Here is a 27,936-nt window from a genome sequence, read left to right on the forward strand (position 1 = left end):
AACAGGACTGAGATTTTCTCTGAGGGATAGTACTGAACTTTATAACAGCGGATTTCTGCTTTCTCCATTAACACGCCATATGAGCCATTGAGCTTTTTGACTGGCAGGTCATCTCACTTGCGGATGTGTGTTATGACATATTCACTTGATTCATTGCTGGCTCTTCCACTATTCTTCTAATTATCACACTCAGGAATTTGTTATATGACAGCCATAATTAGTTTGTATTACTACGCTGTCAATATTGTTTAATGCTATAATGTCGTTCTGATGCTAGCTTGTTACTTGCCTTGCTACTGTTATAGTTTTCATGTATATTTCCTTTCATCCTCTTATTATGCCAGCTTTTTGATATGTGCCCATCTAGAGTACATTATTGCTACATGTGTTTGGCTTCCGTTCACTTTTTGTTGTAGATTTTCTCCATTTCATTTTGTACATTTCCATTTATGCAATGTGATTCACTATGTTTGTGCACTTGTCAACATTGTTTTATGTTTTTTGTAATCTTATTTTGCATTCAGTATTTTTTACTTTTGTTTTGACATCGGAGATATATATATATATATATATATATATATATATACACACACACTGCTCAAAAAAATAAAGGGAACACTTAAACAACACAATGTAACTCCAAGTCAATCACACTACTGTGAAATCAAACTGTCCACTTAGTTAGCAACACTAATTGACAATCAATTTCACATGATGTTGTGCAAATGGAATAAACAACAGGTGGAAATTATAGGTAATTAGCAAGACACCCCCAATAAAGGAGTTGTTCTGCAGGTGGTGACCAAAGACCACTTCTCAGCTCCTATGCTTTCTGGCTGTTTTGGTCACTTTTGAAAGCTGGCGGTGCTTTCACTCTAGTGGTAGCATGAGACGGAGTCTACAACCCACACAAGTGGCTCAGGTACTGCAGCTCATCCAGGATGGCACATCAATGCGAGCTGTGGCAAGAAGGTTTGCTGTGTCTGTCAGCATAGTGTCCAGAGCATGGAGGCGCTACCAGGAGACAGGCCAGTACATCAGGAGACGTGGAGGAGGCCCTAGGAGGGCAACAACCCAGCAGCAGGACCACTACCTCCGCCTTTGTGCAAGGAGGAACAGGAGGAGCACTGCCAGAGCCCTGCAAAATTACCTCCAGCAAGCTACAAATGTGCATGTGTCTACTCAAACGATCAGAAACAGACTCCATGAGGGTGGTATGAGGGCCCGACGTCCACAGGTGGGGTTTGTGCTTACAGCCCAATACCGTGCAGGACGTTTGGCATTTGCCAGAGAACACCAAGATTGGCAAATTCTCCACTAGCACCCTGTGCTCTTCACAGATGAAAGCAGGTTCTCACTGAGCACATGTGACAGACGTGACAGAGTCTGGAGACGCCAAGGAGAACGTTCTGCTGCCTGCACCATCCTCCAGCATGACCGGTTTGGCAGTGGGTCAGTAATGGTGTAGGGTGGCATTTCTTTGGGGGGCCGTACAGCACTCCATGTGCTCGCCAGAGGTAGCCTGACTGCCATTAGGTACCGAGATGAGATCCTCAGACCCCTTGTGAGACCACATGCTGTTGCGGTTGGCCCTGGGTTCTTCCTAATGCAAGACAATGCTAGACCTCATGTGGCTGGAGTGTGTCAGCAGTTCCTGCAAGATGAAGGCATTGATGCTATGGACTGGCCCGCCCGTTCCCCAGACCTGAATCCAATTGAGGACATCTGGGACATCATGTCTCGCTCCATCCACCAACGCCATGTTGTACCACAGACTGTCCAGGAGTTGGCGGATGCTTTAGTCCAGGTCTGGGAGGAGATCCCCCAGGAGACCATCCGTCACCTCATCAGGAGCATGCCCAGGCATTGTAGGGAGGTCATACAGGCACGTGAAGGCCACACACACTATTGAGCCTCATTTTGACTTATTTTAAGGACATTACATCAAAGTTGGATCAGCCTGTAGTGTGTTTTTCCACTTTAATTTTGAGGGTGACTCCAAATCCAGACCTCCATGGGTTAATAAATTTGATTTCCATTGATAGTTTTTGTGTGATTTTGTTGTCAGCACATTCAACTATGTAAAGAACAAAGTATTTAACAAGAATATTTCATTCATTCAGCTCTAAGATGTGTTATTTTAGTGTTCCCTTTTTTGAGTAGTGTATATGAGAGTGGGGTAACTTGGCGATCGGTTTGCAGCTTGCTATGGTGAGGCTGAATTAGATAGATAGATAGATAGATAGATAGATAGATAGATAGATAGATAGATAGATAGATAGATAGATAGATAGTATAATATCTATGTTTGTATAAACATGAAGAAATAGGGTATATTATAAATAAGCCATGAGTACGTACTTTTCTTTACTATGAAAAACACAATGATTCCAATGATAGTCACGCCAGCGAGCACGCCGATCACGATACTAGCTATCTCACCGCCATTCAGTCCACCAGGAGCAGCTATGGAAGAAATAAGAGAACAGTATGTCAGGAATCGTCTTCTGGCTTTGTTTTAAAATAAAACAGGGAAAAATATTTAATTGGCAGAGTTATACAATTAAGATATAATTACTTATTCTGCTAGTAGAAACAACAATTCCAACAATGAAATCCGCAATCCTTGCTCCTGCAATCTTATGAAGTAATAAAAAATGTAGTAAAAAAAAACCTCATGAATGATGGATATATCTCTGTACTTCAGGGTTAATCTCATCACGATTTTGCCTCTTTGGGGATCAGCCAGAATGAGACCTGCAGTATTCCAATTTGCAAAGCATGTAAAAGCTTTATGGTCGATAGTCATTTGCTCCCATCCATTACAAGTTTTCGTTCCATGTTCAATAAAAAACATTAAAGGAGCGCTGGTATCAAATAAAAAACATTTAATAGTAAATATGGTGGAAACAACCACTTTGAATAGTTATTGAAAGTTTAAAAACAAAAATAGTGCAAATACATATACATATATATATAAGTATATTTCACATTCACAATGGATGAATTAGCTAAAAAACGGCTTAAGTGCCCATTATGTAGTTGCAGTCCACAATCATAGAGTAAGCTGGTTGCTTTCCGTACTGTTGGGGGGTGTAAAAAATAGTCTCAACAATTTAGTTTGAAATCTGTTGTTAAGTTTAGAACGAAAAGTTGAATTGCAATTGCTCACCCCTGGTGATAGAATCCGTTCTCACCCGTTATTTATGAGCGCTGGTTCCCGTCGATAGCAATCAGCGGAGGTAGCTCTCAGCATCTGACGGTGGCTGTGTCAGGATGTCCAGAGAGGAGAGTCATGCAGACAGCGTGATACCTCGGCAGAACGGGGCCTTTTCAAGCACAGCGGGAGTTTATTTGGCAGAGAATTATTCCAGTTGGGTGATAAGAGAACGTCCAGGAATCCCCAGTCTCAGAGACGGAAAGTCTATGAAGATCTCCAGCAGTGGACTAAATTGTTGAGACTATTTTTTACACCCCCCAACAGTACGGAAAGCAACCAGCTTACTCTATGATTGTGGACTGCAACTACATAATGGGCACTTAAGCCGTTTTTTAGCTAATTCATCCATTGTGAATGTGAAATATACTTATATATATGTATATGTATTTGCACTATTTTTGTTTTTAAACTTTCAATAACTATTCAAAGTGGTTGTTTCCACCATATTTACTATTAAATGTTTTTTATTTGATACCAGCGCTCCTTTAATGTTTTTTATTGAACATTAAACCATATACCTTTGATTAAGGCACCCAGTTGCCCGTTAGGAGCTGCTATTACAAGTGATATATATATATTTTATCAGGTGTTTTTTAAATATACTTTACTAGCGCACGATTTAACGGGGTACATACTCCCCGTAACCAAGTTTTCGTTCCAGCCAGCCAGATCGGACAATAAATCTTTAGGTGTATGGCCAGCTCAAGGTTAGAGCACAATTGCAGCCGGCTCTAAAGGGGCCCATACACCTGTGATAAATTGGAACAATCTGATGTTTTGCAGATGATTGTGTCTATAAATCTGCAATGTATAGTGTTCACAGATCGCAGATTTCGGCCATAAATCGATTGGGATTGTAAAATCGGGTATTTGAACATTTTTAATTTAACAGATAAATTGGGACTGTAGGTTGCTAGTGTGTGGGTAACAATCAGCAGATCTGCAGACCGTTTCTAGTCAACTGATGAGTCTTTCAAGATTGTCAGATCTGTATAACTGAAATGCTATGCAAATCACTGAAGTATATCTGTAATGCATGGGCAAAGTTAGGTGGACTGGGGTAACAATATATCTGGGGGGAAAAAAATCACAGGATCTGTTAAACAATAAATTGTGTTTGCTGATGTATGGGCCCCTTAAAAGTCTGCCCCTTTTTATTTTCAAGGCTCTTCATCTGGGGATTTATTTCACATTCCAGTATAATTTTTCTAATATAATTAAAGAATAGTACAATGCTTTTGTTTTATGTATTTGAGATAAAGGTTGATTTATTAAGCAGTGAAAAGAGTGGAGAAGTTGCCCATTGCAACCAATCATCTTTGAGGATCATTTACAGTATCAAGCACTTTCTATAAAATAATAGGGAGATGCTGATTGGTTGCTACAGTATGGGCAACTTCTCCACTGGTCCACTTCTCCACTCTATACTACTTGATACATCAAACTCTAAGTCATAACAATAACCATAAGGTTGTCCCATGCATTCTTAACTTATTTGCAGTCTGATCCCTCCCATAACTGCTCAGAGAATGTTCCATAGATGTATCATCCTCTCTATAAGGTTCTTACCTTTATTGCTTTATTGCTAAATTGGTTTAAAAAAAAAAAAAACACAGTACCGCCTATCTGATCATCTCTTACTACTCAGTGTATTGCTAAATGTAAATGTTTCTATTTTATCACCCCTGTCCCATTGCTCTTCTAATTTGTACATGTCCAGCTCTAAACAGTAGCACACGCAGGAGGGGGGGGGGGGGGGGGGGGGGGGTTCTGACTACCCAGAAACCACCCCTGATTGTCTGAAAATTTTTTTCAGAGAAAGAGACAGTGGTGTCTCTATCTCACTACAAACCACAATTTCATTTGCAATTACAGGGAGCTCTTGTCTGCAGAGCTCTTGGCATAGAATGGTCGAAGGACCTGTCTTCGTGTCTTCTCCTCTCAGCCAGGAACCGGATATGTGTATACAGTATGTACTGTATGTGGTGAGCATATGTGTGTTAGAGGGTCACATATACAATATATCTATGTATATATATATATATATATATATATATATATATAGTATCCCAATAAAGATGACAGCGGCACTCAGGGTTTTATAAACATGCAAAAGTTGTATTCAAACGTGAATAAACAAGCCGACGTTTCGGGGCTTACCCGCCCCTTTGTCAAGGTGTATACACCTTGACAAAGGGGCGGGTAAGCCCCGAAACGTCGGCTTGTTTATTCACGTTTGAATACAACTTTTGCATGTTTATAAAACCCTGAGTGCCGCTGTCATCTTTATTGGGATACTGCACAATTGTTACCAGGAGGCACCAGGGTCACGTGTGGCCATCAGGAGGAGTGCCGGTCCACATCTGCAATATATATATATATATATATATATATATATATGTTTTATACACACTCATAATATATATGTATATACTGTGTATATACTAGCTATTCTACCCGTTTTTCGCACAGGAGTTTCTGATTGTCACAGTTGAAAATATAAATGAGTGTTAAAAATTTGGTAAATCTATAGAGCAGTAAATATTAACACATGGTTCTTGGCATTAACCAATGAGCACATATTGCTGATACAGTAGAAAGTGACAGGACCATTTTTGTCTGTTTGGGCGTTATCGTTCCTGCAATGCAAGCCACGCATCGGTAATGACATAATTTTCATCCCCTTAGGGAAGTTTTTTTTAAATTCTAATTATGTAGTCTTCCTATTTCCCACCTGCAGAATACCTATGTTAAATTTCAACTTCCTAACATATCAGGAAGTAAGAGAATTAGTGATGAGTGAGTGAGTGAGTGAGTGAGTGAGTGAGTGCTTTCGCAATTTTGTAGATTATTAAATTCTACACTCTGGAGGTGCAATACAAATTTTGATCCTATTGTCCATTTGGGCATTATTGTTCATGCAACGCAAGCCACGCATCGGTAATGATGTCATTATGACAACCCCCTTTTCATCCCCATAGGGGAGGTTTATTAAAATGACTTAATTTTCCTATTTCCCACCTGAAGAAAACTGTACCTACAGTATGTTAAATTTCAGCTTCCTAACATATCAGGACGAAAGAGAATTAGTGATGAGTCAGTCAGTCAGTGAGTCAGGGCTTTTGCACACACACACACACACATATATATATATATACATATGAATATGTGTGTGTGTGTGTGTGTGTGTGTGTGTGTGTGTATCTATAAATATCTACAGATCCTCCCCCCCCCCCCCCCCCAGTAAATCCTGCGTTTGCCACTGCTAGAGGATTTTCAGATAAATGCTACAGTGCAGCCCATAGAACATTTTGGTCTCCATTATGTCATGTATTTATACTCTGTTGATATTCTTTTGTAGACTCCAGGACTGTGCACAGAACTCAAGGTGAGGTCTTATCAGCAATCTGTAAATTAGCCATAATCTCCCGTTCCTGCTATTAACAGGTCTAAATACTAAGGCAAATATCTGATGCTACTGTTTGCTTACCTTCATATCAATGTTTGCCTGCTTACCTTTATTATATCATCTGTAATTAAAACTCCAAGGTGCCTTTATGTTGCTATCATTCTTTTTACATCACCATTTATTTGCTATTCTAGATTTGGTTATTTTCCCCCCACATAATTTATTTAGCATTTTGATGTAAGATTCCTCACCTTAGTGCATTCTCTGAGTCTGTACATCACTGTGCCTGGCTTGGAGTGGCATGCAGGTGTGTATGCAGCCACATATGGAATGTAAATGGGGCATTAGGTATGCTAATGTGACGATACGCTGGTACTCTAAGCCAAAGGCCTCATTGCAAATGCATCACCCCCTTATTTCTGCCTGCTAGCACAGGTGCCATCATTAGTAGCGGCACTTACACCTGCCCCATGCTGAGTGTGAGAGGACTGTCTGCATCCCCCCGATATAAGCATGAGTCAGACTAAGGCACAACTCTGGCTACATGTCCACTACTTCCCATGGGATGGTTCTCGTCCATGCACGCACCCATTTGCCACACAGTTTTCACCCAGAAATTCCATGAACCAAGAGAAATGTCCCAGATCCATCTGACAAAGATGCATATGTTCATTATGGCGCATGCACTGTCTGCTAGTATTTCATACGTGGCCACGTACAGACCTGCGTATGACTCAGAAATAGGCCCTATGTATTTTATTTACCCCTTTTAGGGAACAGCCCTGTTACAAATAATTGTATTGTGTGCAAAAGTACATAGCAACCATTGTAGACCACATGTAGATTCTCTAATCTACTATATAAAAATGAAAATCTGTCCTTCTGTCCTTCTGTCTGTTTTTCTATACAAATCCACAGTTTACAAGCGAAGATCATGAAATTTCACATACAAGCATATTAAAACATGGCGGACGCAACAATTTGAAATCCCTAGCACCCCTAGGGGGGCAGACAGCAGCACAGAGTATATCAGGAGACAGCATAACTCTGGAATTGCTGGACCCATGTACTCAAAAATTGGTACACATATGCCTTCCAACCTGCCAACAAACATTGTGGGAGGAAGACACCCCAGCACCCTTAGGGGTGAGGCAGCAGCACTGAGTATTTCAGCAGATAGCATAACCCTGGAATGCCTGCAGCAATTTACAACAAACTTGGTACACATATGACTTACACTCTGGAAACAAACACTATGGGGGTCAGACACCCTGAGCACCCCTAGGAGTGGGACAGAAGCACAGAATATATGAGGACATGCATGATATGTCAGTGATGATAGGGCTGCATGGGACTGGGGCTGTGACATGATGTGAGGAGAGGAATGGAGGTAGCACGAACCCACACACTGAGAGTTATATAGTGGAAGTAGATTGGTCCCCCAGCAGCACATTGGGTTTTCAGTGTATTGATGTATATAACATTTTACATGCTTTTTTATACTATGTTATTTATACTGTGTGTTTAATATTTACATTCATTTTTGTAAACAAACATTCTTAAAATCCCGGGCAATGCCGAGTACTCCAGATAGTCTATAAGAATTGCAGATGGTCTGTCCTGTCTCCTCACTGTATGCACAGTGGAAGCTTAGCCCCTACTGAGAGGGAGATTGGACAGACCTACAAAAGCAAGACCCGCTGCCGAGAACAAGGTGATTATGGGTGCAGGCCGGGGGAAGTGGGGAGGGGCGGGGAGATAGAGGGGGGGGAGGGTTGTGATGGAGCAATGAGTGTCCAAACAGCAGAGAGGGAACATGGCTGGACAGAGTGGAAGGTGGGATGGTGCTGAGCAGGGGACAGAGACTAAAGTAACCCAACATCTGATAAACTAGTGAATACATTAAATTAAATAGAATGTAAAATCTTCCTGAGCATACTGTATATCAAATGTTATTTATCATCCTGTGTCCATCAATCCATTTAGTATTATTTGAGAATGGATACTTTTATCTTGATACACGTTATCATCTATACTACAGTATAATGTCTGTGAGTATGGAGAGTAACACTAACTTCCAGAAGTTGCAACAATATAGAATGTATAAAAAAATGGTACTGTTGAGATGTATTTCTCATCTGAATCACAGATCCCAGATTATTCTATTATATTATTGATGATTCAGTTTATATTAATCTTAGTGGTTAGGTGAGTAGCCCTGTAGCACCATTCTCCCCAGGTAAGTCTCACTTACACAGCCACAACTGAATGCCCCCATATACTGACACTTATCTAATCTATGCAAATTGTGTTGTACAGGATGAAAACCCCACAGATTGCTCTTGTTTGGACTTTGCCTTGATAAAGCAGCAGTGAAACGCGTTAGGGGTAGTGCTGAAGAGGAAGTTGTTACATTATTACTGTCACCTGTGACACATTATGTCCACTGCAAACTCGCAGGTGTAATAGTGTAGAGGATTGGCAGTTATGAGATAGAGTATCCAACTATCCGGGATACTAAATGGAATGGTGGACACAGGATTATGAATTTTAGGTATACACACTCATGGGAATTTTAATTCACCTTTTTTATGTTGATATTAATATTTTGTTATTTCTCTGGGAAGTTACTGTATGTTGTAGAAAAAGACTGGGGTTATGATTTTACTACGGAATTAATAACATTATTGATTTTATATTTTGTCTCTTAGAAAGAAAAACAAGATGTACAATACATTACATTTGTCTGTCCGGGATCTAAATACTTTTACTGTGGCTTGCAACACTCCCTAAATAAATAAGGGGCAGATGTAAAAAGACTTAGAGCGTAATAAAGAGGAGAGAGATAAACTACCAATCAATCAGGTCTTAACTGTCATTTTTCAAACAGTCTGTAATATAGCAGTTTGGAGCTGATTGGTTGGTAGTTTCTCTGTCCACTTTATTTCTCTACAAGGCTTAGTATACCTCCCCCTAAGGTTGGATTTTAGAAGTTACTCTATAAATCAAGGTTGAAATACTATTTAAATTAAATATGATGCTGTTGATCTTCTGTACACAATAACGTTTCTTTGTATTTTAAACTTAAAGGGGGTCTATTCATGAAGCAGTGAAAAGAGTGGAGAAAAGGACCAGTGGAGAGGTTGCCTATAGCAACAAATCAGCTCTGAAGGAAGCCTTTATCAAGTACAGTCTATAAAATGTAAGGGAAAACCTGATTGGTTGCCATGGGCAACTTCTCCACTGGACTTTTTCTCCACTCTTTTCACTGCTTTATGAATAGACCCCAAAGTGACTTACCATTTGCTGTCACATGGAGTGTAAAGTTGAAGGTGGTACTTCCAATAACATTGAAAGCTGTGCATTTATATTTTCCATTTTCTCCTATAGTCACATTTGAGATATGGAGACTGGATGTGTTGTCATTAGAGATCACTCTGACTTTACTTCCATTATGTATAAGTGTGTGATTTGGAAAGTACCAGGAGAACTCAGCAGGGAGGACCTGGTATGTGGGAGCATTGGCTCGGTACTGGGGTCCAGCTGTTAGACTCATGGTCAGTACTGCAGTTTGTCCCTCAGGCACTGTAGTGATTGCAGTATTGTTATGTTCTGCAGACTGTGGAGACTCTGAGGGAATACAATCACAAGACATATACTAAGTCACCTCATATTGTTTCCTCATCCTGACTATTAATAATCAGTTCTACCTGTAGCTCCATCTTGCCCCAAACATGTGGAAGGAGCTTCTGCTATATACAGTGACCTGTAATACCCCCCATACTACACTATAATGTACTTTACCTCCATAACTCATATCAATTAGGGGGTGTATTTAAAATTCAGATGACAATAAGTCTAATTATTTCACTGAACAGTGGGTGACATTTTCCTTTCTCCCACATTGTGGGCTATCATGATACCACAGTTTTTGGTGACGCAACAGTTTATATAAAAGGTGCAGTAACAGATTCACGTGTTTAAAAGCTTAGTCATGATATCCAAAATTTAGAGTTTATCTCACCAAATGGCAATATACAGCTTGAGGTTCTCCCCAGCTGATCCCCGACGCAAGTCAGATTTGATCCTTCAACGTTATTTTCTAAAGTCACATTCTTGCTCACTTGGTTATAACTGGTCTCTGTTCCATTATTGTATGTCATGGATACATTAGCAGCAGGATGTCCACCCGGCCAGGAGCAGGTAAATTGGAGACTTTGATTATATGGTGGTGGAATACAAAGAATGTGTCCTTCTGGGCGCCCTGTGAGAAAAGAGAAATGAGAGTAATCAACAAGTATACTGAGATTTTTGCACCCACATTTGATCTACTGCAGTATTATACATATGTGCTATAGCAGGGCTTAGGGAGGTCACATGCACAGCGGGATGGTATTGATATCCTGGCAGTTGAAATCCCGTCACTCAAAATGCAGACAGCGGCATACCAATGTTCAAAATCCCAACAGATTCTGATCAGTATTTTAACCCTAATCCTAACCCAATTCTCCCGTAGCCTAGCCCTAACCCTCCCCCTAGTGCCTAATCCTAACCCTAAACCTAACCCTAATCCCAGTATTTACCACCAGGATCCTGAGCGTCAGTATGTCGGAAAGTCCATGTTCTGGATAAAATATATACTGTCTCTTTTATCATGACTCTTTTTCTCACATGGACACACAAACATGATGCACACACACTGTCTCCCTCTCTTCTCCTAATTCGCTATGTTTTTGTTTGTAACACACTATTGAAGACTATGAAAAGAGAAAAAAGGAAACAATTTAGTGACAGCAGAACTCCTTCCCTTCCACAAGAAAGTATTTTTTCTCTCTTTTTAATAACAATGGCCCTCATTCCGAGTTGTTCGCTCGGTAAAAATCTTCGCATCGCAGCGATTTTCCGCTTAATGCGCATGCGCAATGTCCGCACTGCGACTGTGCCAAGTAAATTTGCTATGCACTTAGTCATTTTACTCACGGCTTTTTCATCGTTCTGGCGATCGTAATGTGATTGACAGGAAATGGGTGTTACTGGGCGGAAACAGGCCGTTTTATGGGCGTGTGGGAAAAAATGCTACCGTTTCCGGAAAAAACGCAGGAGTGGCCGGAGAAACGGAGGAGTGTCTGTGCGAACGCTGGGTGTGTTTGTGACGTCAAACCAGGAACGACAAGCACTGAACTGATCGCAGATGCCGAGTAAGTCTGAAGCTACTCAGAAACTGCTACGAGGTGTGTAATCGCAATATTGCGATTACTTCGTTCGCAATTTTAAGATGCTAAGATTCACTCCCAGTAGGCGGCGGCTTAGCGTGAGCAACTCTGCTAAAATCGCCTTGCGAGCGAACAACTCGGAATGACCTCCAATATTAATACTTTATTATATGAGCTTGTGATTCATACAGGAATATGCAGTTGAAAACGCTGTTATCTGGATATATGAGGAATAACTAATACAGCAGTAATTAAGTCAGCTTTATATCTATTTCAAGTGTGTAAGGAGTATAGGCATTTTTGTTGCCACAATTGCTTATATAACATTTATTCATAGCTGGAATTATCCAGCATTTAGAAACTAATTGCTGAATTAACAGCTAGAATTATCCAGCACCCAGAAATCAGGCACATATTTAACCATCCAGGTTACAGAAAGCAGGAATATGCCTAATATTGCAGTGTTGTCATGAACATCTCTATAAGGCTACATGAAGGTAACAAATGTAACATTTATAACCACTGAATGAAGAATCCGTAAACATTAGGCAAATATTGTTACATTTGTATCCTTCAACAGATATCACTGCTAGAAATAATCCAGTGGTTATTTAAGAGCAGAACAATAAATCTGAAATAGCACAGGTAAAAATGAATACACAGAATAAAGACAGTGTACAAGCATTTCCTTTTAAATCACATTTTAGTTACACAAAAACTCTTTATTTGTTTTCTACATGTTATTCTATTTCTATTATTTTTTTATATTTCACTCTGCATGACCCCTATATATAAGGGGAACATATAATACATCATATGTGATAACATTAAAAAAACATACATCACATATGGGTATTGAACTTTCTTCTTGATTTTATATGGTTTATCAATAAAGTATTAATATTGTTATTAAAAAGAAATAAAAAAATACTTTTCTTGTGGAAGGGAAGGAGTGCTGCTGTCACTAAGTTGTTTCCTTTTTTTTCTTTTCAAAGTCTTCATATGTGCACTGAATCAGCATGCAGCACCACCTATACGTGCTTTATGTTAAAACACTTGTTTTGTTAACATAAAATATCACGTAATAAATATTCCCTATAGACCATTAATTAATATTCTGGTGCGGGAGTATGTCAAATTCAAAACATACTATTGACTTTGTGTCTTTTGTTTTTCAAAATACATCTTTTTTGTTAAAGTAGACCAAGTCAATTTTCTGCAGGGGTTGTGGCAATTAATATGTGTTTTCTTTTGTATCCTGTGGGGGCAAACATGCTTGTTTGTTTCCTGTGAGATGTGTGTGTCTTTTTATTCCTTTGGGGAAATTGTGTGGGTGTGTTTTTCTGTCGAGCCAACCCCCCCCCCCCCCCCCCCTCTCCCTGTAAGTTCTAATGAGTGTGGTATTTTTTTCCTGTGGTGGAAAATGTGTTGTTGTTGTTGTTGTTTTTTTTAATGTCTGTGGGGTCCAATGTGTGTGTGTGTGTGTGTGTGTGTGTGTGTGTGTGGTATTTTCCTGTGGGAGCCAATGTGTTTTATTTTTTTCAAATAGGGTTCAAAGTGTTATCTTTTCCCCCTATGGGGGCCAATGTGTGTGTGATTTTTTTTTTCCTGCAGCGGCCAAAGGATTTGTATGTTTTCCTGTGTTATCCAATGTTTTATTTTTTCTGTTGTGGTCAATTGTGTTTTTTTTTTAACTGAGGTGGCCAATGTGTGTGTATTTTTTCTTGTGGGGGCCAATGTGTTTTATTTTTATTTTCCTGTGGGGGCCAATGAGTTTGTTTTATTCCTGTGGTGGGGGATGCAGTTATGTGACCGGCAGTTATGAGACCACCGGTCACAATACCGATGGCTACATCTCGCCCCCTCTAAATCCTGACAGTTGGCTTGCCAACTAGCAGGGACAATTCCTAGTCGTGTGTGACCACGACACACATAGAGTGAGAATAGAACATGTGGCAAGGATCTCGTGGTCGGTATGCTGGCTGCCAGGATCCCCAGCATCGGTAATACCTACCCAACCCCTGTGGGGCACAATGTTTGTGTTTGTTAATAAAATTAATAGTAATAATGAAAATGAGGGCGTTGCTTGTGGATACAGCATTTCTTTTGAGGTCATGCCCCTTGTTGTGAGGCCACAACCACTTTTCCAGGAGCACATACCTGAGGCATGCACAAAAGGCCCCCATCCTGCCTATTCACTGCTATTTTGTTCTGGATCCACCACTGATTTCTATAGTGACATGGGTATGGGACTCAGGGTCGACAGTGTCTAGGTCGACACCCATTAGGTAAACACCTATTGGTCGACAGTGGCTAGGTCAACATGGCCAATAGGTCGACATGAACAAGGTCAACATGAAAAAAGGTTGACATAAGTTTTTCATGGGGGTTGTGTCGTTTTCATTGTAAAGTGACCGGGAACCCCAATTAGTGCACCGTGTCCCCTTGCATGGCTCGATTAGCTCACCATGCTTCGGACAAGGTGCCTCGCTGCACTCGACAGGTTACCATTCCCACTCGTAGTTCACGTGGATCGCAAAGTATGAAAAAGTTCAAAAAAAGAACAAAATGTGAAAACTCATGTCGAACTTTTTACATGTCGACCTTGTTCATGTCGGCCTAATGGCCATGTTGACCTATTTCTAGTGTCGACCTATTCACTGTCAACCAATGGGTGTCGACCTAATTGGTGTCAACCTAGAGTCCGGATACCAGTGACATATCACCATCTCCAGTTAGATTGCCCCAACATAACATTACCCCATCAGTTTCCCTCTATACATTGTTAGCTGCTGTTATGATGTTATGATATTGGGCCCCATGTCTCAATAGTGCCTCAACAACAAAATTCATGTTTTTAACTCTTAAAGTTGTAGCTCATGGATACTTTTCCAAATACCCAAATTTCAATAATGTCTCCTAAATTACCCCTATCAAACACAACAGCCATTGATGGACTAAGTAAAATGCACTTGTTGCAGCATACAGTAATACTCACAAGCCAAGTCCAAGCTCAGTGCATGACTGGTCTCATTGTTTGCCAAGTTAGATCCTGTGCAAATGAAAGGTCCATTATCCTTCCTGGAGACTGGGCTGATGGTGAGATTGGAGTGAGGAGTGGAGCTTCCCTGTGTAATGGTATATGATGGATGCTGGGTCCCATCCAATAGTTCTCCATTCAGAGTCCAGGAGAATGTGATGGCTGAGCCTTGAGCAGAGCAATGCAGAGACACAGAATCATCTTCCACCCAGAGCAATCCTGATGTGTTACTGCTCAGCATCACCGCAGAGACTGGTGCTGCAAATCCAAAGACAGAATAAAGTGGTAGACGGACGTAGGAAAGATAAATAGGCAAATAATAAATATAAGGTATACATATACTTTCTTCAGTACATGAATGGAGTACATCGTATCAATGTACTTCATTGAGACAAAACCCCATGTTCAGCTAACCAATCAGAGTGAAGCTGCTCAGACTGTAATGATGTCATTTGTGTTGTGGCTTCTCTAAGGAACAGTTATTTCAGCATTGATATGTATTTTTATTTGAACCCATTGTATTATAAGCCTGCAAGATAAAAATGGTTCCCTAATGGGTCTAGGCGATAATAAAGGGGAGCCTTTGTTTCCCCAGTATCTGCAAGTTTACTGCCCAGCATTTCTTTATACTGGTAGTTATTCTGTGGCGGGAAGGGGATATATGACATAATTCATACATAATTGCATAGAGTAGCGTGCGTATAGCTGCAATTACCAAACAGCAAGTACTACATGATTCTATACTGGATGCATCTGATCCTAGAATGTTTCAGAATTTTCCTTAACTTGTCGCTTGAGTGTTCTCTGCACCTTTTCTTGCATTGTAATGCATTTCTTGGGCACACTGGAGACCTTGCGTAAATTTCTATTTTTATGTGCAATACTTTGTTGAGTTTTCAATACTGATGGCATCATAGCTTCAATAAAAAAAAAAGTAGAGAGATACCATAAATTAATTTACTGTATTTACTACAACTCTGTATTTCCATGTATTACTTACAGGCCACGTTGAGCGTCACACCATTGCTGGTACTGCTGCTTACTGAGTTTGAAGCTGTGCAGGTGAAGGATCCGTTGTCATTGGCTGAGACAGGGCTGATAATGAGGGTTGAGTTATTCTTGGTGAGATGGTACCGGGCGTCCTGAGGCAGTGGTGCCCCCTGTAGGCTCCAGGAGAAGCTGACATTTGTACCACCAGCTGAACAGAGCAGCAAAACTGTATCAAATCCTGGCCAGACCAGCGAATCTGATGTGTTACTGGTCAGGCTAACCCCAGAGACCGGCACTGGTGATGACAACACAAAGATCACATTGTACAAATAGCAAAATACTCAGAATTCGTACATCACATAGGAATTATGGAGTGCTAAGAATTGTGTATGGTCACAGAGATGTTGGTCACAATATCTGTGCATTTCTCAGGTATGGAATTGCCTTTTAAATTATTGGCACTTTAAAATAAATGGGCAGACTCGCTGGAATGTCACAGATGCCTGCATCTTGCGGGCTTATACATTTCCCCAACTGTGCCCATATACAGTAGGTGCTTATCTAGAAGTGAACCCGCATGTACTCGCATATTGCTATATATGTAGTGAAAAGATGCATGAAACAAACCTATTTGCAAGAATACGGTGAGATGTGGGGTCGATTAAGCATGGAACGCTGCTACGACAGCCTTTCTTGCTATTGTAACAACAACGGATATTAAGTATTTATAGAGAAATGGGTGGGAATTGAATTCTCCTTCCATATATGGATACTTGTTCAAAACACTGTTTAAAAATCTCTAAAATTGTAGCCACTGATGCAGTTACTTGAAGTTGCTACAATCACCTGAGACAAATGACTTGTCACAATACTGTGTAAACTGAACTTCCAACACCAGGTTTTCTCTGAATGATTTGTTTGCATTTGCTATACCTACTGGTAACATCGTTCTAAAAAAATTCTTTGTATCGTAACCACTGACTCAGTAACTTGAAGTCGCTATTATCATCTTAGATATGTGATTTGTCACAAGACTGTAACTATCATTTATAATACCAGGGTTTTTCTTTCAAAGTAACCTGCTTACATCCCTTATATTTCTTGGACTCTCATTGGTGATTCAATTATCTCTCTCACCTGCAGCAGTTCTCCAACTGGCAGGACTGATATTGTCTAACGCCAAAAGCAGATTCATCTTATCTACTTCTACCAATCAGCGATTGAGAACTTATACTCACAAAAATATCTAATGACCTTCTATCATACCACACTGTATATGCCCAATCTTGTCTGCTCTTGGAAGCCATAAAGTGTAGGGCCGAGTCAGTACCTGGTGGGAGACCTCCAGGGAAGACCCAATGTAGTAGGTCTGGGCTTACGGAGCCACGCCAGTCTAATGTTGACAGCAGATTTGCTACTTTTTCTCTATCTGAGCTATCTGGTATTACACACACGGAGGCAATAAGCGACACACCTACTAAATTTGTGTTTTGAGTTCTAATTAAGAAACTTCTGGTGGTATATATGAGTGCATTGACACCCTAAGGTAACCAGGTGATGAGATCTAGCCAAACCTATACTCTTAGGAACCACAAATGCACAATGGCACACTGAGTTATGTCCAACTCAGGACTTATAATACATGACTATTTGTTGCTCCTGCTGCATATCACTAAATTTGGGGTTCAAATTGTAAAATACTTTGTGAGCAGTAAGCTCACGTATATATCGGCAGCATCATTCTCTATGTTTACTGTATTGTTTTCACTTATTGGGAACTTTTATTTTAACAAATAATAATAAATGTTATGTTTTAAGTTCATATCATATTTCTTCTAGGAGAGTTGCTCTCTGTTAGTCACAATCTAGACTGGCTGTTCCAGGGGGAACACCACCTCCCCCTGAGACTGCCTGTCCAGCATGTGATAAACAGAGAGTGCCTCTAATTGGAAGCCACAGATAATTCATGCACTGGGAACTGGGTTAGGCACTAGGGTAGCGTTAGGGATTAGTGTTACGGAACAGGGGAGAAATGCTCACCCAAACGCTACAACATCACAGGTCCTCACCAGAAGTCACTGTTGAAGAACCATCAGGACCTGGAAGAAGATGCTGGCTCCGCTGCTAGTGTCAGCAGTAAGTAAGAGACCACTAGAACACCAGGGATGGCTTGTCAACAATTCATCATGTCCACATGTCATCTACATTTGCATGATGAATATGGCATGACTTTTGTAGACATGCTAAGCATGCTGACATACTGCATGTCAACAGTTTGACCCTGTTGACATTCTTATGTTGACCCAATGACAGTCAGTATTATACCACACCTGTTATAAAGTGTAGCAGGTTACGTGTTACTATGACTAGAGCCCACCTAAGCCAAAACTGGAGCTGAAACAAAACTCTTTTCATAGTGAAGGCTTGTTGTGTCTCTGAGACCACCAGACGGTACAAGTCCCACATGTCTATGTTTTGAAGTGTACCAAAATGTATTACCCAAAAATGTATTACATCTGGTAGGCAATTTGGGAATGTGCCAACAATTTTGATTATATGTATGGATCTATTTATTATTGCTTGATGTTCCCTTTCAATTTGGCCATCTGGTCGGCATTCAATATCTATAGATTTAGATTAGATCTATTTTTTTTTAATTCAGTGTTTTAATAGATGTATTTTTGTAATATCAGTATTAGGATAGATATATTTTTATCTCTTTTTTATGCTTGTGAGTTCCTACCCTATACCATTGGATTGAGATAGGATCCTCTAATGAAGATGAGGAGCATGATCTAACCATTTGTGGTAATTATCTTTACCAAAGGGAAAAATCTGGTGATTGGAATCTTGTACTTGTATAGAAAACCTTCACTTTACCTGGGTAATAAGCGCCTTCATTCCTTCCCAGTGTGTTACACATGGTGGACCATTAATTACCATACTTGACACGCTATGTTTTTCTCTTATGTTTTCCATGTGCTGCATTGCTTGAGGAGACATCTTAACAAGCAGAGCACCAATTTAAGGAAAATCCCCATTGGTGCTGAAGGTTTACATCCATATAATGAAATCGTGCAATGTACAGTATTTGTTATTTTAATTTGTGGCTCACGGTAGAAAGGCCTTATTGCAGCATCCTAGAGTTTGGTGGTATAAAATGGCCTTAGAATGCTGCTTCCTAACTTAGGGGGTCATTCCGAGTTGATCGCTAGCAGAAAATGTTCGCTGCGGTGCGATTAAGGAAAAAAATGGCACTTCTGCGCATGCGTAAGCAGCGCAGTGTGCACGCGCGACGTACTTTCACAACGGCTGATGTATTTTTACACAAGGTCTAGCGAAGCTTTTCAGTCGCACTGCTGACCGCAGAGTGATTGACATGAAGTGGGCATTTCTGGGTGGCAACTGACCGTTTTCAGGGAGTGTTTGAAAAAATGCAGGCGTGCCAGGAAAAATACAGGCGTGGCTGGCCGAACGCAGGGTGTGTTTGTGACGTCAAATCCGGAACTGATTGGTCTGAAGTGATCGCAAACGCTGAGTAGGTCTGAAGCTACCCAGAAACTGCACATTTTTTTTGTAGCCATTCTGCAATGCAATCGTTTGCACTTCTGCTAAGCTAAGATACACTCCCAGTGGGCGGCGGCTTAGCGTTTGCACGGCTGCTAACAACTGCTAGCGAGCGATCAACTCGGAATGACCCCCTTAGTTCCCTGTTTATTCTTTCATGTTTATTCCATTCTCTCTATTACTGTATGTTTCTCATTCATCCGACTCTTACCTATTACATACAAATGCACAGGAGAACTGGTTCTGGTGCTGAACAGGTTTTGGATGGTGCAGGTGTAGATACCAGTGTCATTCCCTGTGATTGGCTGGAAGTTCAGGAATGGCCCCATGCAGGTCACACGGGGCTCAGAGCAGATGTTTTCCATGTCTCTTTGGAAAGTGTAACTAGATACATTCTGATTGCCAGCGTCACAGTGGAGGGTCACATTCCTGACAGCAATAAGATCTGATTCATTCAACATGAGAACTGGATCAGTGAGGGCAGCTGAAACAACACAAAATAACAACAGTTACTGATGCATCTGATCTGTTCTTCTATGGCACAGGTTCTCAAACTCGGTCCTCAGGACCCCACACAGTGCATGTTTTGCAGGTCTCCTCACAATCACAAGTGAAATAATTTGCTCCACCTGTGGACCTTTTAAAATGTGTCAGTGAATAATGAATGTGCACTTGCTGGGTTAACTTTCAAAACATGCACTGTGTGGGGTGCTGAGGACCGAGTTTGAGAACCACTGTTCTATGGCACAGGTTCTCAAACTCGGTCCTCAGGACCCCACACAGTGCATGTTTTGCAGGTCACCCAGCATGTGCACAGGTGTATTTATTACTCACTGACACATTTTAAAAGGTCCACAGGTGGGGGCGTGGCCTGGAGGCTGATCTAACTGGCAGCACCCTATACGAGCTCCCAAGCTGAAGGGAGATTCCTCCGTTATAACTAGCCCCTTCTCACCTGATTTTGTGCCCTGTGCCCAGTTCTGAGTGGGTGGCTACTGCATCTGGTGGCCAGTTGTTGCTGCGGAGTCGGGGAGCCGGTCTACTGGCTCCAGCGGACTGCGGCCTACTCGCTGCTCACAAGCCGGGGCCTCAATTTGTGGACGTCCCCCCGCCGCGCGGTGCACTCTGACTGGCGTGCCCGCACCTTGCCCCAGCCACGGACTTGCTGCGTCTACATCATGGGCGCTGGACGAGCGGAGGGAAGGACGAGAGACCTGGCTGGAGCCGGGCCGGGAGCCCCGTTGTCCGGGTGGCGGCCATCTTTAATCGCGGGTGCCGGAAGAGGAGGCGGCGGTGATCAGACGGCGGCTCCCCTCACCCACCACCCCAGATTACATGAGCCATTCCCCCCACCTCTCCCCCCCTTCTGACCTCCTGCCAGAGAGACACATTGCCTGCTGCAGACGTGCCGCCGGGCACCCGGCGGCTTTCAGTTCAGCCGTGATTTAGGGCTGCGGCCCCGTGTTCGGGAACTCTCCTCCTGACACCCCATTATTCCCAACGCACCCTGTACAGCCCCTCCTGGCCCCCTGGGACGAGAACCGCCCTTATAGAGGCCTATCAGCCGTGGCCCACGGTTGCACTCGACCCTGCTTATATCGGGCACTGTAAAAGCCTCACCCGTGAACACACGGGCGGGATTTGCTGCAGTCCTTGCGGCTCACCTTGTGATAGGCCGGGAGGCCTCTTGGGAGTGCTACATAATTCTCCTCCCTGCCCAGTGACTCCAACTCGGGGTGCCTGCTCTGGATCCCTTTCCCCCTCTATAGAGGTCCTCTGACTCCCTTGTTGCACCTCTCAACTAATTGACGCCCCCCCTACCCCCCCCTCCGGTGCTCCCCGTAGCTTTGCCACGAGCTGCCAGCATTGCTGCTCCATGCAGTGATGCAATGCTTGGTGCTCCCGTCCTCCATTATGCTGCTTGAAGCCACCTGATGGCCACCTGAGACCAGGCCGCGGGGAGTAACTGCCCCTAGGGAGCCATGCTGTTCTGTGTTTCTTATTGATTCTGACACATCTTGAGCTTATTGCAAACATCATCCCTGCTGACCCCCCAGAGTATGGGGCGTACCTCGAAATCCTCTAGACGGAGCAACAACACCACTCGATCTCAGAAAACCGCAAGATCTCAGGCAGACCTGAGACCTTTCCTTCATCCAATGACATCCCCACAGATGGAAAGCCGTTCTTCACCCCGTCCCCCGACGTCTCCTTCTGCTTCCTCGATGTCAAATCCAGCTGACGACATGGCAGATCCTGTAATGGCGGGCGGCCGCAACCTCTGAGAAATCCTGACCTTCATGAGGTCCCTCCCTACCAAGCAAGATCTTCAAGACACCATTAGGAATGAGCTTGCCTCCATTAAAAGCGAAATCTCACACCTGTCTGTACGCTTGGTGACTTTGGAGGACGACCAAGAGGCTAATGTCTCCTGTATGTCCTTGTTGAGCGATTCCATCCTTGCTCAATCCAAGGAACTTCATGTCTTACAGCCTAGAATAACGGATATAGACAACAGAGGCAGACGGAACAATATCCGCATCCGCGGTCTCCCGGAGGACGTTCCGCAGTCTGGGTTAGTGGATGCCCTGACCAAGATATTACCGAACTCCTGAATAAAGATTCAGACGACATTATCACTTTTGACAGAGCCCACAGAGCCCTCAGACCAAGAGGCCTTACTACCGACAGGCCCCGAGATGTCATTTGCCGGCTACATTATTTCTCCCAGAAAGAGGAAATTATGTCCAAAGCCCGTCAACTGGATAAAATTGAGTTCAATGGTTCTGAAATTAGCCTCTATCAAGATCTTTCCTGACATATGCTCCAACAACGGAAATCCTTGAAACCCCTGACAGACGAACTGCGGAAGCATCAGCTGCGGTACCGATGGGGTTTCCCTTTTAACCTCCAGGCCTGTTCCTCTGGAAAATGGTTCAATCTGTCCTCCCATGCAGACCTCCCCTCGTTCTGCTCTTCACTAGGTCTTCCTCCGATAGACATTCCGGATTGGGAGTTCCCTCTCCCTGATATCCCTCTCCCTAAAAGGGCCCCTATACTACAACCATGGCTTGAGGTTCGATGCACCAAGAAGAGAATCCAGTCGACCGCCTCCCCCTCCAAGTCTGCTTTGATATGAAGACTCTTTTGCTTGCTGTTGTTGTCTTTGCAGTTGTCAAAGAACTCCTACTGTTCCCTTTGTGTTGAAAGGTATTTCTTCTTCTACAAGAGTTCTTACATATGCTGTTTGATGAATCTCTGATTGCTGACGGATTTTGTTACTAACTTGCTAACTTTTATTTTATTTTTATATATATTTTTTTATTTTATTTTTGGCTGGACTAGCCGGATGGTGGTGGATGTTGTGGATTATTCTGCAGCCCCTGCTGCCCTCCGTCTAGTCCGCATATTACGGGACTTCTTCCTTCCTTTTTGTGTCAGTTTTGGGCATATTTTTCACCATGGTTCCTGATGCGGTTCGCTCCCGCACCCCCATTGAACCCGCCTTTGGCTCAATGCCGGTAGGGAGACTGAAAGTAATTTGGTTCAGTCTCTCTCCGGCAGGTCTTTTTCTGATGTTCTTACATTGTTGTTGTATTTCCTTTCTCTTTGTCTCTTTTTCCATGTCTGCTCTTCTTTCTCCCCCCTTTTTCTCCCTCCACTTTCAGGTTTATGGAAATTCGCTCTATTTCACTCCACCATGAGCTCCCCGGGGTAGATTAAAGTATTGTCCCTTAATGCGCGCAGCCTCAACACGCCGGAGAAGAGATCTAGCCTATTGCGCCTACTAAAGTCGGAAAGGGACGGCTAATGAGTGATTTCGGTCATTATTTTATTTTATGAGGGAAGAAGCCGGGAGCAGAAGCCGCAGTGACATAGCTAAGTACAGCGGTTAACACGGTAAACGTCAGGATGGAGCCCAGCGGGAAGTAAGGTTACCCCGTGATTGCAAGAAACTTCTGGCAGCTAAAACCAGATAAAGGGGAAATACCTGCACGGCAAAAACGCTGGTGTCCTGGAGATCCGGTGAGATCAAAAAAGTTTATTACCGAACTGTAACTGCTTATTACTGCCTGCATACCGGAAAGTCATTTTAGATGTTTTTAATAGTGGATTATAATTAAACTTTTAATTTTTCTTTGGATCTGGAGAGCCTGGATTGTGCATTTGTGGATTCAGAACATTAAGTGTTTGGTTTTTGAAACATTGAAACCTTTTCCTCATTGGATTTCCCTTTGGAGGACAGTGTGTATTCGAAATATATTATGTCTGGAAGTTTCATTCAAAATAGAAAGTACCAGGTTTGAGATAACAGAATTTTTCTTAATCTGTTGCATGGAAAGTTACAGGGTGTTTTAATGTGGAGCTGATTTTAACGGCACTGTGAAAATTCTATAAGGTTTTTTTTTGTGTGGAAAGGGACGATGTTGCGTTAATTCAGGAGACCCATTTTAAAGTTGGAAATCGTAATCCCTCTCTTACTAGCCGCTATTTCCCTACAGCATACTACAGCAACACCCCAGGTAGCAAATCCAAGGGAGTGGCTATCATTTTCTCCAAGGACTTACGCATTTCTGACGTATCTACACATAGGGTGGTGCCGGGTAGGCACCTCCTCTTGACCTGTAAACTCTTTGAACATCCGTTCACTTTTGCAGTAATGTATGCTCCAAACCAGGCCCAATTATCTTTTTTCAATTCCCATCTCCCGAGATTAGACTCTCTATCCCATGGTATTACTGTTTTAGGTGGGGACTTCAATTGGACTTCAATTGCTGACACATCAACCCAAACCTCTAGATTTGTTGCATCTAAATATCGCCAGGTCAAACGCTTGCTTCATACACAACAACTAGCCGACTCCTGGAGGACCCTCAACCCCTCGGGGCGTGACTACTCCTTTTACTCACACCCACACCGGGTTTATTCCCGTATTGATTACTTGTTCCTTAGCCATAGACACCTCCCGCTTCTCATGGATGCCACTATTGGCTCTATCACCAGGTCAGACCACGCTCCGGTTTTATTGACTTTGGATCTCCCTCACAGTCCCCATAGACAGTGGACCTGGAGACTCAATGAGTCTCTTCTCTACGACACACTCTGTAAAGATTCCTTGGCTAAGACTATAGATGATTATATTGCCACGAATGTCACCGGCGACGTCTTCCACCTCACTGTGTGGGAAGCACATAAGTGTGTACTCCGGGGCAAGCTGATCCAGCTAGGCACCTTTAAAAAGAAACAGAGGCAATCTCTGATCTCAGGTCTTCTACTTAGGATTCAATCCCTCGAGACCTCTCACAAGGCATCATTGTCGGATGGGACCCTCGTAGAATTGATGGAAGCCCGCACACAGCTGAATAAACTCCTGTCTGACAATATAGTTCTCTCTATCCGTAAATGTTAAAGGAAATACTATCAGTGTGCAATAAACCTGGCCGAGTCCTAGCTCAGGCTATACGTGCTCAACACTCGGATTCGTTTATTAGCTCTGTGAAAGATGCCACTGGAATCCCCAAATTTAAATCACCTGAGATTGGCGCCTGCTTTGCACGGTTTTACGCCTTGCTTTACAACCTAAAGAGCGCCCCCTCCGATGTAGACTCCCACCTTTCACTCCAAAAAATAAGGGACTATCTGCGGTCCTTAGATTATCCTGTGCTCCCGCCCTCGTCACTTAGCTTACTGGAAGCCCCTTTCACTGCCCTCGTCACTTAGCTTACTGGAAGCCCCTTTCACTGCCCAAGAACTAGATCAGGCTATCTCCTCTATGCCGTCCGGGAAAAGCCCCGGCCCTGACGGTTTCACTATTGCATACTACAAGGTGTTTAAAGATAGATTGATCCCCTTACTCCTTAGAGCATTTAACTCAATTTCCTCTGGCTCTCATTTTTGCCATGACTCTCTGGAGGCCCATGTTTTGGTGATACCGAAACAGGGCAAAGACCCTTCGGTATGCTCCAACTATAGGCCCATTTCCCTCCTGAATGTGGATCTTAAGATTTACGCGAAGATTCTGGCCAATAGATTAAAGACGCTGATCCCTCTCTTAGTTCACAATGACCAAGTTGGGTTTGTCATGGGCCGAGAGGATAAAGACAATACAACCAAAATCCTTAATCTTATCCACTTAGCTTCCCATAGTTCTACTCCCACTATTCTACTCTCTACTGATGCCGAGAAGGCATTTGATAGGGTCAATTGGAAATTTATGAAATCAATTTTGGAGCACATAGGCCTAGGTCCCAACGCACTTACTTGGATACTTGCCCTCTATGACTCTCCGACTGCAAAGGTTCGCGTAAATGGCACCCTATTTGATTCATTCACCATAAGTAACGGCACTAGGCAAGGCTATCCTTTATCTCCGCTGATCTTTGTGCTCTGTATTGAAGCGCTGGCTAGGGCTATACGAGCTAATCATGACATCAAGGGTTTTGCCATGGGAGATGGAGAGTACAAGTTAGCACTGTTCGCCGACGACCTTTTAGCCATAGTATCCCACCCCACCGACTCCTTACCACACCTAATGAAAGAACTCGACCTCTATGGGCAACTTTCCAACTTTAAAGTTAATTACTCTAAATCTAGCGCTCTTAATATATCCACCCCTGCAGAGTCCGTAGTGAACCTTAAACGCTCTTTCCCCTTCTCATGGCAATCCTCTCACATAACATACCTCGGTGTTAATCTGTCGGCCAGCGAGTCCCAATTGTTCCTATTAAATTATTTGCCCCTTTTGCATATGATTCGGAATGACTATTCTAGATGGAATATGAAATATCTGTCCTGGTTTGGGAGGATAAATATAGTTAAGATGAACACTCTCCCCAAATTATTGTATGTAATGCAGGCCCTCCGATACGCATCCCAGAGTCCTGGTTCCAATCTATCTCGCGATTAATCCAGCAGTTTATCTGGCAATGGAGGAGACCTAGATTGAAACGCTCCCAACTGACTAAATCAATCGAGAATGGCGGCCTCAAACTTCCTGATATAAAACATTATTACCATGCCGTTCTTCTATGTAGAATTATAGATTGGACGAGAAGTCGCGAGCTCAAACAATGGGTGGTACTGGAGGGCCTGTATGTGCAGCAATTCCCGGAAATATTCCCTTGGTTCCCCTCCTTTCCTTAGGTTACTCCTTCCCCATCCCACTATTACCCCCATGCTGGCCGCCTGGAAAACACTACGAGGCCTTCCCTACATTTCATTTAAATTCGGCCCCTTGACATCTTTTCTGGCCAACCCTGATTTTGGGCCGGGTCTTAACCCCGCCCACTTTTCACGGTGGGCTATTACAGGTTTGTTCAGGGTCGGCCAGATGGTGTTGGCGACTGGAGTCAAACAATTTGAAGACTTGAGAGCAAAGTGGGACATCCCCCAACAGGACTTTTGGAAGTTCCTACAAATAAGGCATTTCTTGACAACTGACGCTAGATTTCGCAGCGCTGCCAGGGAGTTGACCCTCTTTGAGAAGCTTTGCGTTGCTACCCTTGACCCGACCGACACTGTTTCCACGCTATATAAAATTGTCTGCCATTCCCAACCTGTCGATACCCCGCCCTTTGTAGTGGCCTGGGAGAGAGACTTGGGCATCTCTCTATCGCCTAGAGACTGGGGAAAAAATTTCTTAAAAACTCATTTGAGCTATGTTTGTGTTCAAATCCGGGAGACTCAATACAAAGTTGTGACAAGATGGTATAGACACTCTTCCCTTCTTCATGCCATGTACCCCTCCTCGCCAGCTCACTGCTGGCGTTGCTCTTCCACAACTGGCTCCCTCTTACATATTTGGTGGACTTGCTCTCTGATCCAACCATTTTGGCGGGAGGTTTTGCTAATTTCCCAGGCCATTCTTAAGATTCAGATCCCCTCTGACCCTGCATTTTGGCTTATCAACCACTCCAACATTCCGGTGTCCCAATACAAACACTCATTATTGCGTTACTTAGGTAACGCAGCACGTGCTGTGATCCCAACCATGTGGAGGTCCCACCTCCCCCCGACCCGTCGTGCATGGTTCGCTAGACTGGACTATTTTATGGGAATGGAAGATTTGTTCCTCTCATCGATAGGCAAGTCTGGTGAATTCAATTCTACTTGGCTCCCTTGGTTAGAATACAAGGCCTCTCAGGCCTACTTAGCCACTCCCTTGGATGGATAGTAGTTATTTTCCCTGTATCACTGTTTATATATCTCAATAAGTGGTACCTCTTACTATCTCTTGTTCCCCTCCCTCTGCTTCCTTCTTCCCACTTTCCTATGTTTCCTTTTTTAATGCCTAATGGCTACCCTATTCTAGTTCTCTTTTAGTTTTTATATATCTTTGTTGAAGAACACATTTCTTATTGTTTTTTGTTGATGTACATTGCAGCCCTCTAGCAAGCACAACGCGATTTTACTACGATATTGCATTTTAGTATCCCCTGTTTTTTAGAGGTTGTGTTCTACCTGCCAGCCCATTTGGCTGCTGCCGCCTTTGAGGGTT

The 27,936-nt window shown here is 42.8% G+C and overlaps 1 protein-coding gene across 1 annotated transcript in view; it reads right to left on the reverse strand.

Moving 5' to 3' along the window:
- Positions 1-27,936, reverse strand: part of LOC134965023 (hemicentin-1-like) — a 96,570-nt gene that overhangs the window by 35,547 nt on the left and 33,087 nt on the right. The window contains exons 3-8 of the mRNA XM_063941608.1: positions 19,651-19,923; positions 15,883-16,167; positions 14,841-15,140; positions 10,654-10,893; positions 9,930-10,259; positions 2,362-2,466 (exon numbers count right to left, since the gene is read on the reverse strand). Coding sequence (XP_063797678.1) covers positions 2,362-2,466; positions 9,930-10,259; positions 10,654-10,893; positions 14,841-15,140; positions 15,883-16,167; positions 19,651-19,923 — 1,533 coding nt within the window. The remainder of the gene's footprint in view (positions 1-2,361; positions 2,467-9,929; positions 10,260-10,653; positions 10,894-14,840; positions 15,141-15,882; positions 16,168-19,650; positions 19,924-27,936) is intronic.

This window comes from Pseudophryne corroboree, chromosome 10 (assembly GCF_028390025.1).
Source record: "Pseudophryne corroboree isolate aPseCor3 chromosome 10, aPseCor3.hap2, whole genome shotgun sequence".
Taxonomy (NCBI): Eukaryota; Metazoa; Chordata; class Amphibia; order Anura; family Myobatrachidae; genus Pseudophryne; species Pseudophryne corroboree.